At 38.0% G+C, this 14,810-nt stretch overlaps 1 protein-coding gene across 2 annotated transcripts in view; it reads right to left on the reverse strand.

The window, feature by feature from the left end:
• Positions 1-14,810, reverse strand: part of POU2AF1 (POU class 2 homeobox associating factor 1) — a 34,639-nt gene that overhangs the window by 3,486 nt on the left and 16,343 nt on the right. The window contains exons 1-5 of one of the 2 annotated variants that reach the window (XM_051986952.1): positions 14,290-14,385; position 6,399; positions 5,966-6,096; positions 5,523-5,565; positions 4,879-5,144 (exon numbers count right to left, since the gene is read on the reverse strand). In XM_051986952.1, the coding sequence (XP_051842912.1) occupies positions 4,879-5,144; positions 5,523-5,565; positions 5,966-6,096; position 6,399; positions 14,290-14,370 (522 nt within the window). In that variant the 5' untranslated portion in view covers positions 14,371-14,385. Of the gene's footprint in view, positions 1-4,878; positions 5,145-5,522; positions 5,566-5,965; positions 6,097-6,398; positions 6,400-14,289; positions 14,386-14,810 lie in introns of those variants that run through there. The other variant, XM_051986951.1, reaches the window with a different exon arrangement.

Raw genomic sequence — 14,810 nt, forward strand, 5'->3', positions numbered from 1 at the left:
TATTTGTCCAGAGTCATACAGTTAGCATCTAAGATGAGTTTTAATTCAGATTCTTCCTAACTCCAAATCTAGTGCTTTAGTTACTTCACTTCCTCAACAACTTCAAAATTTGACTCTACTTGGCTCTGTACCCTGAGTTCTGATAGGACTGAATAAAACTGTTAGAAATCTGATGTGATAGAAAGAGTAATACATCTCAAGTCAGATCTGAGTTCAAATCTTAGCTTTGACACTTAATAGCTGTGGATATGTCACAACTTCCTTAGATTCATACACTAGAGATAATAATACTTGTATATCATAGAGCTGCTATTAAAAATTTTTGTAAAGTACTTATAAGTCATTCTTGTTGGTAAAGTGGATAGAACACTGGCTCTGACCTGAGTTCAAATGCACTTCAGACGCTTTATTAGCTGTGAAAACCTAAGCAAGTCACTTAATAGGTTTCTCTTAATTTCCTTATCTGTAAAATGAGAATCATAATAGTACCTACTAACTTCCCAGGGTTATTGTGAGGATCGAATGAGATAGTATTTGTAAAGTGTTTGGCAAACCTTAACTACATAACAGCATTATGATTATTATTAGTGTTGTTGCGAAGGGCAATCAAATGTCTAACCCATAATTCCTCTCTTCTCCTTAATTCCCCCAGATAAAAGCACCATGTTGAGAAAGAGCAGAAATGCCTTTGGGCTCTGAAAAGGGATTCAAGGGGTTACCAAGTAACCCCTCTCCAAAAAAAGAGAAGTGAAAGACTACAAGTTGGATTGTTCTGGAGTTAGTTTTAAGATCTGGGGACTAGAGGACCACAAAATTTCCATGAGTACATGCCATATTAATATGTCAGCTAAAAAAGCTGATGTCACTTTAGAGAAGCTTTTTGCTTAAGACTAAAGACAATATTTCCCCTGCACTATTTGCTCTGGTCAGCTCAGATCTGGAACAGTGGATCCAACAGTGAAGCCAAATTTTAGAAAGGACAGAGATAAGCTGGAAGGTATCCATTATGGAGAAATCAGATTGGTTAAAATTGGTTAAAGAGCTTGTCATTAAAGGAATTAGAACTATTTAAACTGGAGAAAACAAGTTTTTGGTAGGATAGAATGGCTTCAGGTATCTAAAAGATGGTCAACTAGAAGAGAGGTTAAATTTTGTTTTTCCAGAGAAGCCTTGGGTAGAAGTTGTAAAAAGACAAATTTGGATTTTGGTGTAAAGAAAAGCTTCCCAATAATTGGATTTACTCCAAAGTGAATCATAGGATCATAAGATCCTACTTTTAGAGCTGGTAGAGATCTTAGTAGTCCTTGAATCCAGCCCCCCATGACTAGTAGAAAGTTGTCTCTTACTGGAAGTTTTAATCTACAGATTATATAACCACAGGTCATATATATTATAAGAGGGATTTTTGTTTAATTGCAGATTGGAGTAAGGAGGAGTTCTTAGACTGTGGTTTGTGAACTTGTTTTGTTAATATTTTCATTTTGATTCAACATAGTCTCTTTTGTAGTTCTATGAATTTTGTTTTGTACATTGAAAAACATAATTCCAAGAAAAGGGCATGGGCTTCATCAAACTGCCAAAGGGGTCTATGATATTAAAAAAAAAAGTTAAGAATATTCATCCTATATGGACTCTAAGCTCCCTTCCAATTTGGAATTACTGTGATTCATAGTGAGAAAAGAGGTGATAGTATACAGAGGGAGGGCCCACTGGTCCTGTGCACAGGGCTAATAAAAATGTATGTTTCATTTCATCTTTCCATACCCATTCCTAGACTCCATGTTACTAAATAGGTTAGGAGCAATGCCCGTTCATGTTGTTCTCTACAATTGAAATAAATAACTTAAACACTAGCCTTTCCCCAAACATACATGTGCCCCACACCTTTCAAGACAGCTCAAATTTCACTTCATTCAAAGTGTTTTTCCCCTGCCCCACCCCATCAGTCAACAGTGTTGTCTAAACTCCCCTAAACTCTTGACACTTCACACATCTCATATATTTAAAATATACTCTTTTTTTTTCATTTTAGTTATTTGTGTGTATTTCTGCATCAAAGAACAGTGAATAGAATATTGGGCTTGGAGTCAGTAAGATCTGAATTTAAATACTTAATAATCTGGGTTCTAATTCTTACTAGCTGTGTATAAGTCATTTAACATCTAGAAATTTCAGAAAACTTTCTGAGAAATCAAATCAACCCCACCATTACTTCTGGAAAGACTCAATAGATCTATGGCTGAATTCACAATTCCTGTGACCCCACTATCCCAGATCAAAAACTCTTCCCTAACCCCTCCTTTTCTATATGTACTGTCTTCCCATTACTATGTGACTCCATAATTAAGAGTACTGAGCCAGAGAACAAATCCAATCTCAGACACTTACTAGTTAGATAATCTGGGCAAGTCACTTACTTTAACATCTGCTTGCCTCAGTTTCCTCATCTAGAAAATGAATCATAGCACCTACCTCCCAGAATTGCTATGAGGATCAAGTGAGATAATAATTGTAAAGCACTTAGCACAGTGCCTGGCTCATGGTAGGGATGATATAAAAGTTATTATTGAAAATAGATACAAATAAAAATACCAAGGTGTGATAATCCCTAACATTGAGATTGAAGATTTGTCAGAGACTGTCTTACCATTAGTACAATGCCTTCCTGACATGTAGGAAGTATTCAATAAGCTGTTTCATGCATTCATTCCTGCCCAAGATTATTTACTAAATTCACTATGAAGAAATTCCAGCGCCTTCAAATTTTCCCACATTTATGTACCTATATAGTTATGTGTATTTATTTACTGTCTGGATTCAGGCAAAGATTGTATTATACAAATAATTAGGCTTGTGTATTAAGAAGTTTGTTACCAGAAGGAAGGATAGAGAAAAATGCAATTATTGAAGCATTTACTATGTGCCAGTCAGTAGGAAGCACTTAATTATTAATCTCTGATTTTATCCCCACAGCAACACTGAGAGGTAAATGTTATTATTATTAATGTTTTACAGTTTAGGAAAATGAGGCAAATAGAAGTTAAGTGTTTTGTCCAAGGTCACACAGCTAGTAAGCATCTGACACCAGATTTGAACTCAGGTCTTCCTTATTTCAAGCCCAGTGCTCAATCCACTATGTCACCTAGCTGACTGAGAATGCCTCAGAAAGTAATCTATTAGATGATGACATGTTGTGTTTTTTTTTCTTCAACCTCAGAAAATTACAAAAAGATTATTTACCAAAACAGAGAGAAAGTAGTTGAGGTTGTACTGAAGGAGGAAATAAAAACCACACCAATAAAATCCTGGATTTGTTTGAAGCATTAAAGTATCTTTTCAGGATTATGCCCTTCTTGAGGGTAAGGATCATTTCTTATGTATCTTTGCATTTCCCTCAGCATGTATTCTATTATTTTATGGAGCATTCACACAGGGCAAGCACTCACAAGGTGATCAGAAAAAGTGATACAGGGACACTTTGAAGGTCTCTCTTAAGAACAATCAATTGAATGATATAGGGGATGTTGGAACAGGACCACCCAGCATGGTACATCCTCATCGGAGAAGGTGCTGAGTTCTATGAGCACAGCAGTATTGAATTAGTCCAAAAGAAATGTGAGATGTGCATAACTGGAGAAGTCACTCCAAATGTCCAGCCTGTGGCAGAGCATTCTGAGCTGTTACTCATCTGAGCAGCCACAGTCAGATACACTGTAACTTGACAGTGTTACTCTCTGAGTAGGAAGGGCAATAACCAACCAACCAACCGACTATAATATCTTATACCTGGCAGGGGATTAATAAATGTTGTTGATATTTAACGTGTATTGGTCAACCTGCCATCTGGGGAAGGGGGTGGGGGAAAGGAGGGGAAAAATTGGAACAAAAGGTTTGGCAATTGTCAATGCTGTAAAATTATCCATGCACATATCTTGTAAATAAAAAGCTATTAAAAGAGAAAATAAATAAGTGTTATTGACTAGATGAATAAATGAGTGAATGACTGAATGATACCTAACATTTAAATGACACTTTAAAGTTTGTAAGCATTTTACATATATGATCTTTTTGATTCTACAACAATCCTGTGCAAGAAAATATTATCACTTTTACAGATAAGGGAATTGAAGCAGCAATTACATTTCTTGTCCAAGATCACAAAGCTAGTCAGGATTTGAGCTCCATTTTTTTTTTACCATATTTTACCATATAGCTATGCCACCTCACTACCTTGAATTAAGCAATAATAGCTAGAATTTATATAGAATTTTAGGGTTTGTGAAACAATTGATTAATATTATCTTATTGGTCCTTACAACAACCCAAGGAGCTAGGTGTTATCATCATCCCAATTTTACAGATGAGTAAACTGAGGGAAACAGAAATTAAATGGCTTGCCCAGGGTCAGAAAATAGGTAAATGTCAAAGGATAGATTTGAACTCCAGCTTTCCTAATTTCAGGTCCAATGCTCTATCCACTGCCCATCTACGTGACTCCGAATGAATAGATGAATTATCTGGTCACAGCTGCCAAGTCAGTTGTGCCAATATGGCACAAAATTTGAGAAATTTACTGAATCTTGGATCCCCTGGAAATATCTAGATTTGTTAATAGACTGGTAAGGAAGTGTTGAAGCTGGCATTTCATTCCAAACAGAGTGACGATTAGTATCAAGACTGGATTAAAATGTTACATTACTGAGACTGATATACACTCCTCAATTAAATTTATAGAGGGAGCCTGGGAGATTTAGGCTAAAGAAGCAGAGGAAGAGAACTTTCTGTTACTTGGCGTCATCAGGAATTCTCAGGGAAGACAAGGTAATATTCTTCAGTTTGGGGACAATCATTTGGGAATAGTCTGTGGTAAAAGCATACCGTGAAATTGGTGATGAGTGGTTGGGAGGCATATGTCAGCACCGATGAGGGTCCCACCACTGTGTAGCTGGGGCACACGGGCTGAACATACATATCAGTAGAGTAAGGGCAGCTGACCCCTTCGTGGGGCATGTACTCAGGGTAGGGTGTCCATGGCGTTAAAGGCTGCAGGGTAGCAGGAGTAGGCTGGGATAGCCAGCCTGTGCACAGAGCCCCTTCTTCTGTCACTGTAGATGTAGGAACCTCCATGTCCAGGCAAGTTGGCCCTGAAGGGAAAGAACAATTGAATATGAGAGATTATTTTGCAGATGAGTAAATTGAGGACTAGAAGGATGAAGTGATTTGCCAAGATATTGCCAATCTATTTGCCAATAACTAATTATATTTAACTAATTGTCATAGTTAATAACAAAAGCAAAGACAAGAAAGTTCAGGTCTCTGTACTCCAAGTACACTTTCACCCAAAGATCAAGAGTAGGTGAGACATCAGGGATGAGTAAAGTAGTCATAAAGCAGCCATCTCAGAAGTCATCTAACTTTACCCTTTTACTTTAGAGATGAAAGATTAACACCTAGAAGGCTTGCCAAAGGTCAGAGAGGCGAAATCCTTACTGAGAGATAAGAACCAGAGAGAAAAGTCTTACCCATTGTTGCATAAGTTGCCAGGGGCTGATGGGGCAACACCACCTAGAAGAGAGAAGAGATGATCAGGGTGAAGATTTCTTCAGTAGCTCCCAATCTTAGCTGGTTTTCTCTCAGATAATGGGGCATCCCTGATTATTTTCTCCTCCATGTAATTAAACTCAAACCCAATCAGTATCTCCTATGTGTAGGATATTGCATTTGACTAATAGGGATGAAAAATAAAGTGTTCCTTGTCTTCATGGGGAAAATGAAACGAGGTCCCCAGTGAATATGTGAATAATAAACATAAGCTGACTAAACTAAGAATCCCTGACCCACATTGAACAATAAGCATCTTGGTAAAGGTTGTGCATCCTTCTCCAGTCATCCCAAAGATAACTTCCCACCCTGCAGAGGAATGTCCCTCATCTAATCCCATTCCTTGCACAACTGGTCTCCTCACCGTGGTTGCAGCCACTGTGAGCCCGCTGCTGGCAAGACCACGCTTCCTCCTCAGCAGTTCTTTCACTGGCTCCTTCACACGGACACCTTGGTAAGGCCGGGGTGGCGCTGGTGCCTGCTCAGGAGCAGATGCTGTAAAGTATAATTTCATGCCATGCTTATTGCTCATCCCCTTATAATTTCTTGTCCCAGGTTAAGCTCTCTCTTACTTTAGGGAATCCAAGTATGTAAAGATCTGGAACCAAGAGGAAGACCCAGATGATTTGTCCTAAGACTACCAAGTTTATCACGTTATTCCCTTTTCACTAAGTCTTTGATAACTCCTTTTTACCTCCAGGATAAAGTTCAGATTCCTTCATTGTACATTCAAAGGCTTTAGCCTGGACAGACTTAGATGAACTCTTGCTAAGTGAAATAAGCAGAACCAAGAGAACGCTGTACACAGTGACAGTAAGATTATGTGATGATCAACTCTGATGGATTTCACTCTTCTCCACAATGTGGTGATTCAAGTCTTTAATTAGACTTGGAATGGAAAATGCCAATCACTATGAAGACTGAATGTGGATCAACACATAGTATTTTTGGCTTTTTGTTGTGGTTGTTTGTGTGCTTGTTTTTCTTCTCTCATTTTTTTTCCCTTTTTGATCTGATTTTTTTTTGCACAGCATGACAGACATGGAAATACGTTTAGAAAAATTGCAAGTGTTTAACATATATTAGATTGCTTGCTGTCTTGGGGAAGGGGTAGGAAAGGGAAGGAGGGAGAAGAATTTAGAGTACAAAGTTACAAAATTGTATGTTGAAAACTATCTTTACATGTATTTGGAAAAACAAAATACTAATGAAAAAATACTTACCACCTTCATTTGGAACTTATCATAAACTGTTTCATATCATCAGTTATTATTGAATATTCTTGCTTCTTATCATCATCAAAGGTAGTATTTATAAGGCAACCTAAGATTTGCAAAGTGCTTTACATATGTAGCTAATGTGATCCTTGTGGCAACTTTGTGGAATAGGTGCTATCATTATCAACATTTTATAGATGGGGAAACTGAAGCAAGCATAAGAAACTTGCTCACAATCATGTGATTATGTCTTCCTGACTCCATGTCTAGGCTTTGGCAATGGTATAGATGAGAGGTGATGAAGGCCCGAAATATGGTGAAAGCCATATGAATGAAAAGGGAATAGAGATAAGGTTGAAGATACAGAATCTACAAGACTTTAACTCACTGCATATAGGAGTGAGGAAAGATGACTGAGATTGTGAACCCAAGTAACTGGAAGAACGACAGTAGTTTCAGAGGAAAAAGGGAAGTTTGGACTTTAAGTTCATCCCTTGAGGAGGAAGAAATTCCATTTAGGACATGTTGAGCTTGAAACTAAACAACCTCCAGTTTGAACTGTCCAACAATAATTGAAGCTAGATTTCAGGAGAGTGACTATGTTTAGTTATATAAAGCTGGCAGTCATTAAATCTCATGTAAGTGATGATCCGTGAGAGAGGGGTCAAAGCAGGGCTTCTGACACTTTTTTCATAGACTTCATTGCCTATAGATTTTTTCAAAATAATGCTGTTAAATACACCAAATAAAATATATAAAATTACTAAAAGAAACCAATTGTATTGAAATATAGTTATCTATAGATATAGATATTTTAAAATCTTTGTGTCCTAAGCTAAGAATCCCTTATGTAGAGAAAGAAAAAAGGAGTACAGGATAAAACCTTGCTGGACAATTGTACAAAAGGGGTAGGATATAGAAGATAAACCAGCAAAGGAGAAAGCCAAGCAAATATGAGGAAAATCAGGAGAAAACAATGCTGGAGCAAGTTACAATACAGGGAAGAGAAAAGACATAGTCAGTAGTGTTAAATTGTGAAGTGGCCAAGAAGAGGAAAAATAAAAAACAATTCATTGGACTTTACAATGTAATTCAAGCTATTTCTAGAAGTTTGAAAAAGAAAAGAATTATATAGGACTGAGTGGATGGCAGAATCAAGTGAAAGTTTTTGCGATTGACAGAGACCTGGGTTTGGTTATAAGTAGCAGTAGAAATATTGAGGCCAGAGAGAGTTTGAGGAAACAAGATTCTGGAGGAGATGGGATGGGATGGGATCCAGGTACAAAGGAAGAATTAACCTTTATAAGAAGGGTAATCTTCTTTTGTCAGAGAATGGAATAAAGGAGAACAGAATGGGAAATGATATTGAATGTATTTAATGTATCAACTAGAAGAGAAGAGGACATAATAGTTGGCCTGTTTTCTGGATAAAGTAGGAGGTGAGGCCCTCTGGTGCAAACAAGGTGGAAGGGATGGTGTAAGAGGCAAAAGAAGAAAAGGGTTAGAACAGCTGCTGGGTGATGGAGGGAAGTCAATTAGGAAAGAAGTGGTGATAGTTCAGTTGACATTAGATAATCCACTTAAGTGGCCCTAGTCTGCATATGTGGTCACTTCTTTGAGAGCCAAAGTAGGAGCGGCAAAGATAAATGGATGGCTCCAATAAACCAGAGTTTGGGTTTGGCAAGGCATAAGTGGTCATTGGTTAAGCTGTCTTTGAGATAGGAAAGCTAGTTATTTATTCCATCATTAGATAAATAAAGCTGGTAGTGACGTTCCTAAGCATGGGGGGAAAGGCATTTGCCCCATACCTAGGTCACTTTCCAGCTTGTTCTATCCCACAACAAAGCTGATGACTCCAAAATAATAACAATATTCTATTCAGTTTTCTACCTGTCTTGCCCATGTGAACTAAATGACAATAAGAAAGTCTGCTCTAAGGATTTCACAGGAGGCAGACCCATAGTGTGGTTCAGCCTACCATGTATCAATTGAGAGTTTTGCCAGGAAGGTCCTGCTATCACTTGTAGATATGAGTGACCCAGGCTTTGTATCAAAGGCCAGGAAGTGTGGCTATCTATTAAGCCCGCCAGATCCTTCAGTTTAGGCCTTGGACTGGACTTTGTTCTGTAAATATCTAACTGATAAAATTCCATTCCTGGCTCTTTCTTTATTACCATGTAAGGGGTGAGGTAGGTTTAGGGTACCAATGTCGCATTCACCTGAAAGTGGGAGGAAAAGACTCCACATACATTCAAACATAATGAGATTTCCCCCAAAAGAAACAGATTCATAGGCATTTTGCCCCTAATTTGCATAGTTAGTTCTGAGGAATACCATGGAAAATACATCAGATTGCCCTTGTGGCCGCAAGATGTGAAACACGAAATCTACTTTAAAGTACTTTTAGAATCTCACTAATCATTGCTTTCCAATCAATATAAGGAGGTTAGTGAGTGGAGCTACCCTCCAATGTTTGCATTCCCATGGAATTCATGTCAATAAGTGTAACATGACCCCAACATTGCCACAATTTCTTTGCCTCCCTCAATTCTCCAAGTGATAAAAAATCCAGGGCTGGGTCTAGATAATGCAGATGACTCCCAGGTGCTACATGTGGACATGATCCGAATATCTATTGGAGGAGCTGCTTCTAATCTGCTGCCCTGATCTACCTTAGAGCCCTGCAGGAGTTGGGAGATGCTCCATCTAGCTGGAGGAACAGCAAGGAAGCCAGTGTCAGTCAGAGGTTTATGGAAGCATTGGGAGGCATTAGAAGACCAGAAAGGTAGAAAGGGCATAGGTTATGCAGGGCTTTAAAAACCAAACATAGGATTTCATATTTGATTCTGGAAGCAATAGGGAAACTCTAAAGTTGATTTAACGTGCAGGTGACACAATCAAATTTGTGCTTGAGGAAGATCAATTTGACAGTTGACTCCTGAATTCAGGAGACTTGAGTTCAATATAACCTACAACATTTCCTATGTAACAATGAACATTAACCCAATATCTCTAAAGATCAGTGTCCATTTGTGAAATGAGAATTAGGGCACCAGGTATGGTAGCAACCGTTGAATTAGGAAAACCCAGGCTCAAGTCCTGCCCTTTTCATTCTTAATCTCAGTTAAGAGTGGAAATCAATCTCATCTCAGTCTCATGTACATCCAGATCAGGTATAATGAGAATTCTCCCCAAAGAAGCAAATCCACAACTATCATATCCAGTCCATTTCCCTGACACAAGTTGTCCTTTGGAATCACATAGGTGGAATAAACCATCTTTCTGGATTCAGACTATTTGTAGAATAGGCAAAGATGTCTATCCAGATGCTAAAGAAAACCTCTTTATCAAAGATCAAAGATCATTTTGTTCATCCTTCTGTCCTCATAGTATCGCTTCTACCCCAGGCTCCCATTCTTGACAATTTCATTGTGATATTTAAACATGTTTAGGTCAACCTCGAAAATATTTACAAAGCCCCCAAAGTTTCCCAGCTGCCCCATTCATTGCCCAGTCACAATTCATGATAAAGATAAAAGAAACCAGGTTTTTCACTCTTTACCTGGTTTAAACATCTGCTTCTCCTGAGCTAGGGAGCAAATGCAAGGCTAATTCTGAGAGTGTTTGAACATAATTCCAATGAAATCCTCCTGGAAGCTTCAGTATAAATAATGGAGATAATTACAAATCAGAAACCTATATGTGACTCCTTTTTTCTCAGTAGAAGTGGAAGGGCCCTAAGAAGTCACCTTCATCCAGTCATATCAAACTGAAATAGAAATGAAAATTCCTGTAAAAGGATCTCTGAGGTCTGTACCTGTTGACTCAGTTTTTAAATACGATGTTATTTATTGTTATTGTTAAATATTTTCCAATTACATGTTAATCTAATTCAAGAGTGTTATGGGACTCATGTGACTGACCCTTCTGATAATACAAGTCTCTCTGTCTCCCTCCCTCCCTCTCTGTCTATCTGTCTGTCTCTCTCTTAATAGATGAGGAAATTAAGGTCCAAAGACGGAAAGTGATTTATTTAGGGTCATATTAGTGATAGATCCACTTGTAAACAGAAGCAAAGTATTCCACACAGCTATTTAAATCTAGAGGCAGAAGACTGATAATAAAATCCTGGTTTTACCTCTTCTGACTTCCTTGTAAAAATCAGCAGGTGATTTTTTTATTTCTCTGGGTCTCAGTTCACCCAAAGGTGTTCACCCAAAGAGCTTCTCAATGCTGATAAATGTATAACAGGTGGTGGAGTGGTTAGAGTGCTGGGTCTAGAATCAGGAAGACATGAGTTCAAATCCAACCCTAGACACTTACTATCTATGAACCTGGGCAAGTCACTTAACCCTATTTACTTCAACTTTCTCATCTGTAAAATGAACTGGAGAAGGAAATGGCAAATTACTTCAGTGTCTTTGTAAGAAAAATCCAAATGGGATCATGAAGAGTTGGACATGACTAAAACAACTGAACGACAAAAATAATCAGCTCTTTGGGGAAAATACATGTGTATATGTATATCTATATTTGACATACTTTTAAGTTATCTTATATATAAGTATCTGCATTAGTATAATGTATAAGTGTAAGTATAAGTAATCTGCATTACTAATATCTTTCCATCATTTTCTTAAGCCTAGAAAATCATTTAACAAATCAAGCCTTAATTTGTAGTATTTGCTGATTTGTAAAGGCTCACACTGAAAATTTAACATGAGAGCACAGCACTGCATTGGGATACTTACACTTCTAAATCTATGATCCTACTGTCTTTCTAATTCTACAGCACTTCTCATGAGTATTGATTCTCCCTAATACTGAAAGGGAAAAGAAGTCTTACATTATAGGTATACTTCCTCATAGCAAGAGGGTCCCAGAAGTAGTCTTCCTTTCAATGGTTAAAATGAAAAATAAAGTAACTAAGAAAAGTAAAATTTTAGACCAGCCTGAGAATAGACACCCAGAACAAACCTGAAACCTTCAATTATTTAACCACAATCTCCCCCAGCAGAGGAGACAATGGGATTCTGAGACAGCCAAACCTGTTACCATATGGGACACGAAATGGAGCCAAAAAACATTATCGTCATTTGTCCTGGCTCTCAAGTGCCCTTTATTTCCCTGGTTGTTCTCAAAGGGTGAGTCACTAGATAAACCATTGCCACAACAAGGCCGACCATCATCCAGTTTCCTTGGCATGGTGTTCTGGGGAATTTGAAATTTCAAACCTGCTGACTTTCTGCATCACTGCAAGATACCAGTTGGGGTGAAGGAAAAACATTTCATTTACGGAAAAACCCATGAATTCAGGTCTCAATGTGGGCTTCCCTTTTCAGAGATGAACAACTGAAAACCTGAGGGTATAAAAAGGCAGCTGCAGACATTTCAGTTCCCTCTGCTGAGCAGCCGGACATGCTCCAGATCACAAAAATAAGGTTGTCACAGCTGCAGCCTCACTATAGACCTCCAACCATGACAGGCAAGAGCTATACCAGCATGGGCATGGGCTACCCACCTCCAGGGCTGATCAGCTCTCTCTGTGCAACCATCCAGGGGGCATGTGAACCATATTGATTTAAATAAACATGGCTTTCTAGTTCCTTGACTAAGGTATTATAAAATATCACCTACTAAATATGCAAAAACATCTGCCTTTATAGTTTTAATGATCACCAAGGTAACCACACTCTCACCAAACAGAAGTTTGGCTCTCACCAAACAGAAGTTAGTCAGCTAGCTTTGCCTTAAGCCAAAGGATTGTAAAATCAAACAATCTTTTGAGACTACAAGAATAGATAGGTTCTGTGTAAATGCAGGAATGACCTCAGCATTGAATTAGTACAGCTATTCCTCTGGAGTCAGAAGTCTAGTAACTAGAAGGAATCTCAAAGACCATCTAGTCCAACCCTTTCATTTTACAGATGAGAAAACCAAGGAAGTAAAGGGATTTATCCAAGACCATACAAGTGGCAGAGTCTCAGAAGCAAGATTTTAGTTCAGCTCCTCTTTACCGTGATGCCTTGCTAGTCCCTCTATCACTGCCTGCCGCCTGAGGGAAGAATCAGGCCTTTCTTGGCTCTAGCTGCTCTCCTGAAGGTTCTATCACAGTTTGCCATCTCAGGCAGCAGAGGGTTGAGCTGCTGACAAAGAGCCCCATCAGTAGCTCCCTCCATCTGGAAAAGACAAGATCTAGTCATTATATACCTCAACAATGATACTGTATGAGGATGTATTCTGATGGAAGTGGATTTCTTAGACAAAGAAAAGATCTAACTCAGTTCCAATTAATCAATGATAGACAGAAGCAGCTACACCCAAAGAAAGAAACTGAGAAATGAATGTAAACTATTTGCATTTTGTTTTTCTTCTCAGGTTATTTTTACCTTCTGAATACATTTCTCCCGGTGCAACAAGAGAACTGTTTGGTTCTGCACACATATATTGTATCTAGGATATACTATAGCATATTTAACATATATAAGACTGCTTGCCATAGGGGAGGGGGTGGAGGGAGGGAAAGGAAAAATTAGAACAGAAGTGAATGCAAGGGATAATGTTGTAAAAAAAAAATTACCCAGGCATGGGTTCTGTCAATAAAAAGTTATAATTTAAAAAAAAAAAAAAAGACAAGATCTAGGCTTCAGTGTAATACTAGGTCAGACCCATTATGTGAAAAGTCTTACATTCTTGATTGATAAGGCCCATTGGGTTGTAGCTTTCTCTGAACCATTCTGAGAGATGACATTATTTCCTTGTCTATCTCAACATGTGACATATTTATCAATTCTTCTAAGTAATATTGGTAAGTATTTTTTTCATCTTTTCTACTGAAACTTCTGTTTCATTATCGAACACACACACAGGAAAACTAAAAAGTAAATAACTGATCAAACCTGATCAAATAGACCAAACAAGAGGCAAGCTCACATGATTTGGGTTTCTGAATGAAAGCAAAATTTAAGTTACTGCTACTCTTAACTACAGTTTAAGGTGTCTCACGTGATTTATTTGTGCTAGAACTCAATTTCATTCCAGTCAACCAACATTTACTAAGCCCCTATTAGGGGGCAGGCATTGCAAGAGAGACTAGAGTACTCCTATGGAAGAGGGAAAGGAATAAATATTTATTTATATAGCACTTACTATGGACTGGGTTCTATGCTAAGTGCTTTACAAATATTATCTCATTTGATCTTCACAACAATCCTGCAAAGTAGGTGCTATTATTGTTTCTATTTTACAGTAGAGGAAACTGAGGCAGACAGATACATTGGCTTGCCTACACAGCTAATAAGTTTTGGAAGCATTAAAGTCTTTCTGACTCCCAGCTCAGCAAACTATCCATAGTCCCAGCTAGCTGCCCATTGGCAGGATGGAAATAAACTCTAAGCTAGCTAAAAGTGGGTTTATTGGTATGTTTAATTCCATCTTTCATTTATTCACTGAGTCATCCACTAGTACTTACACTTCGTTGTCTAGCAGCCAAAGATCCTTTCTCCTGGTAAAAGTCAGCCTTGGAGTTTTCCATTTTGTGTCTTCCATTCATCTACCAGCTTTTCCCCCAAACCAGACAAAATGAATCCAATGAGATCCAAATATAAAACTAAGCACAGGAAAAAAAAATGCTTTCCTCCCCAATTGAGTTCGAATGGCATGACAGCCTGTTTTTATTGTAAATCAGAGGTAATGCCATTGTTATGTAAATACTAATATTAATAATAATAACACATTTCTATAGTAGCTACTAAGTATCAGGCACTGTGCTGAGCACTGGTGATATAAAAAGAGGCAAAAGATAGCTCCTGCCCTCAAGGAGCTAACAATTTAATAGAGGAGACAATATGCAAATAAATATATACAAAGCAAGCTATGTAGAGAATAAATAGGAAATAACCAACAGAACAGGAGGTGCTCGAATTAAAAAAGATTGGAGAAAGCTTTCAGTAAAAAATAAGATTATTATAAGTAAAGCTGGGAATCTCAGTA

This window comes from Antechinus flavipes, chromosome 3, assembly GCF_016432865.1.
Source record: "Antechinus flavipes isolate AdamAnt ecotype Samford, QLD, Australia chromosome 3, AdamAnt_v2, whole genome shotgun sequence".
In the NCBI taxonomy this organism is placed as follows: domain Eukaryota; kingdom Metazoa; phylum Chordata; class Mammalia; order Dasyuromorphia; family Dasyuridae; genus Antechinus; species Antechinus flavipes.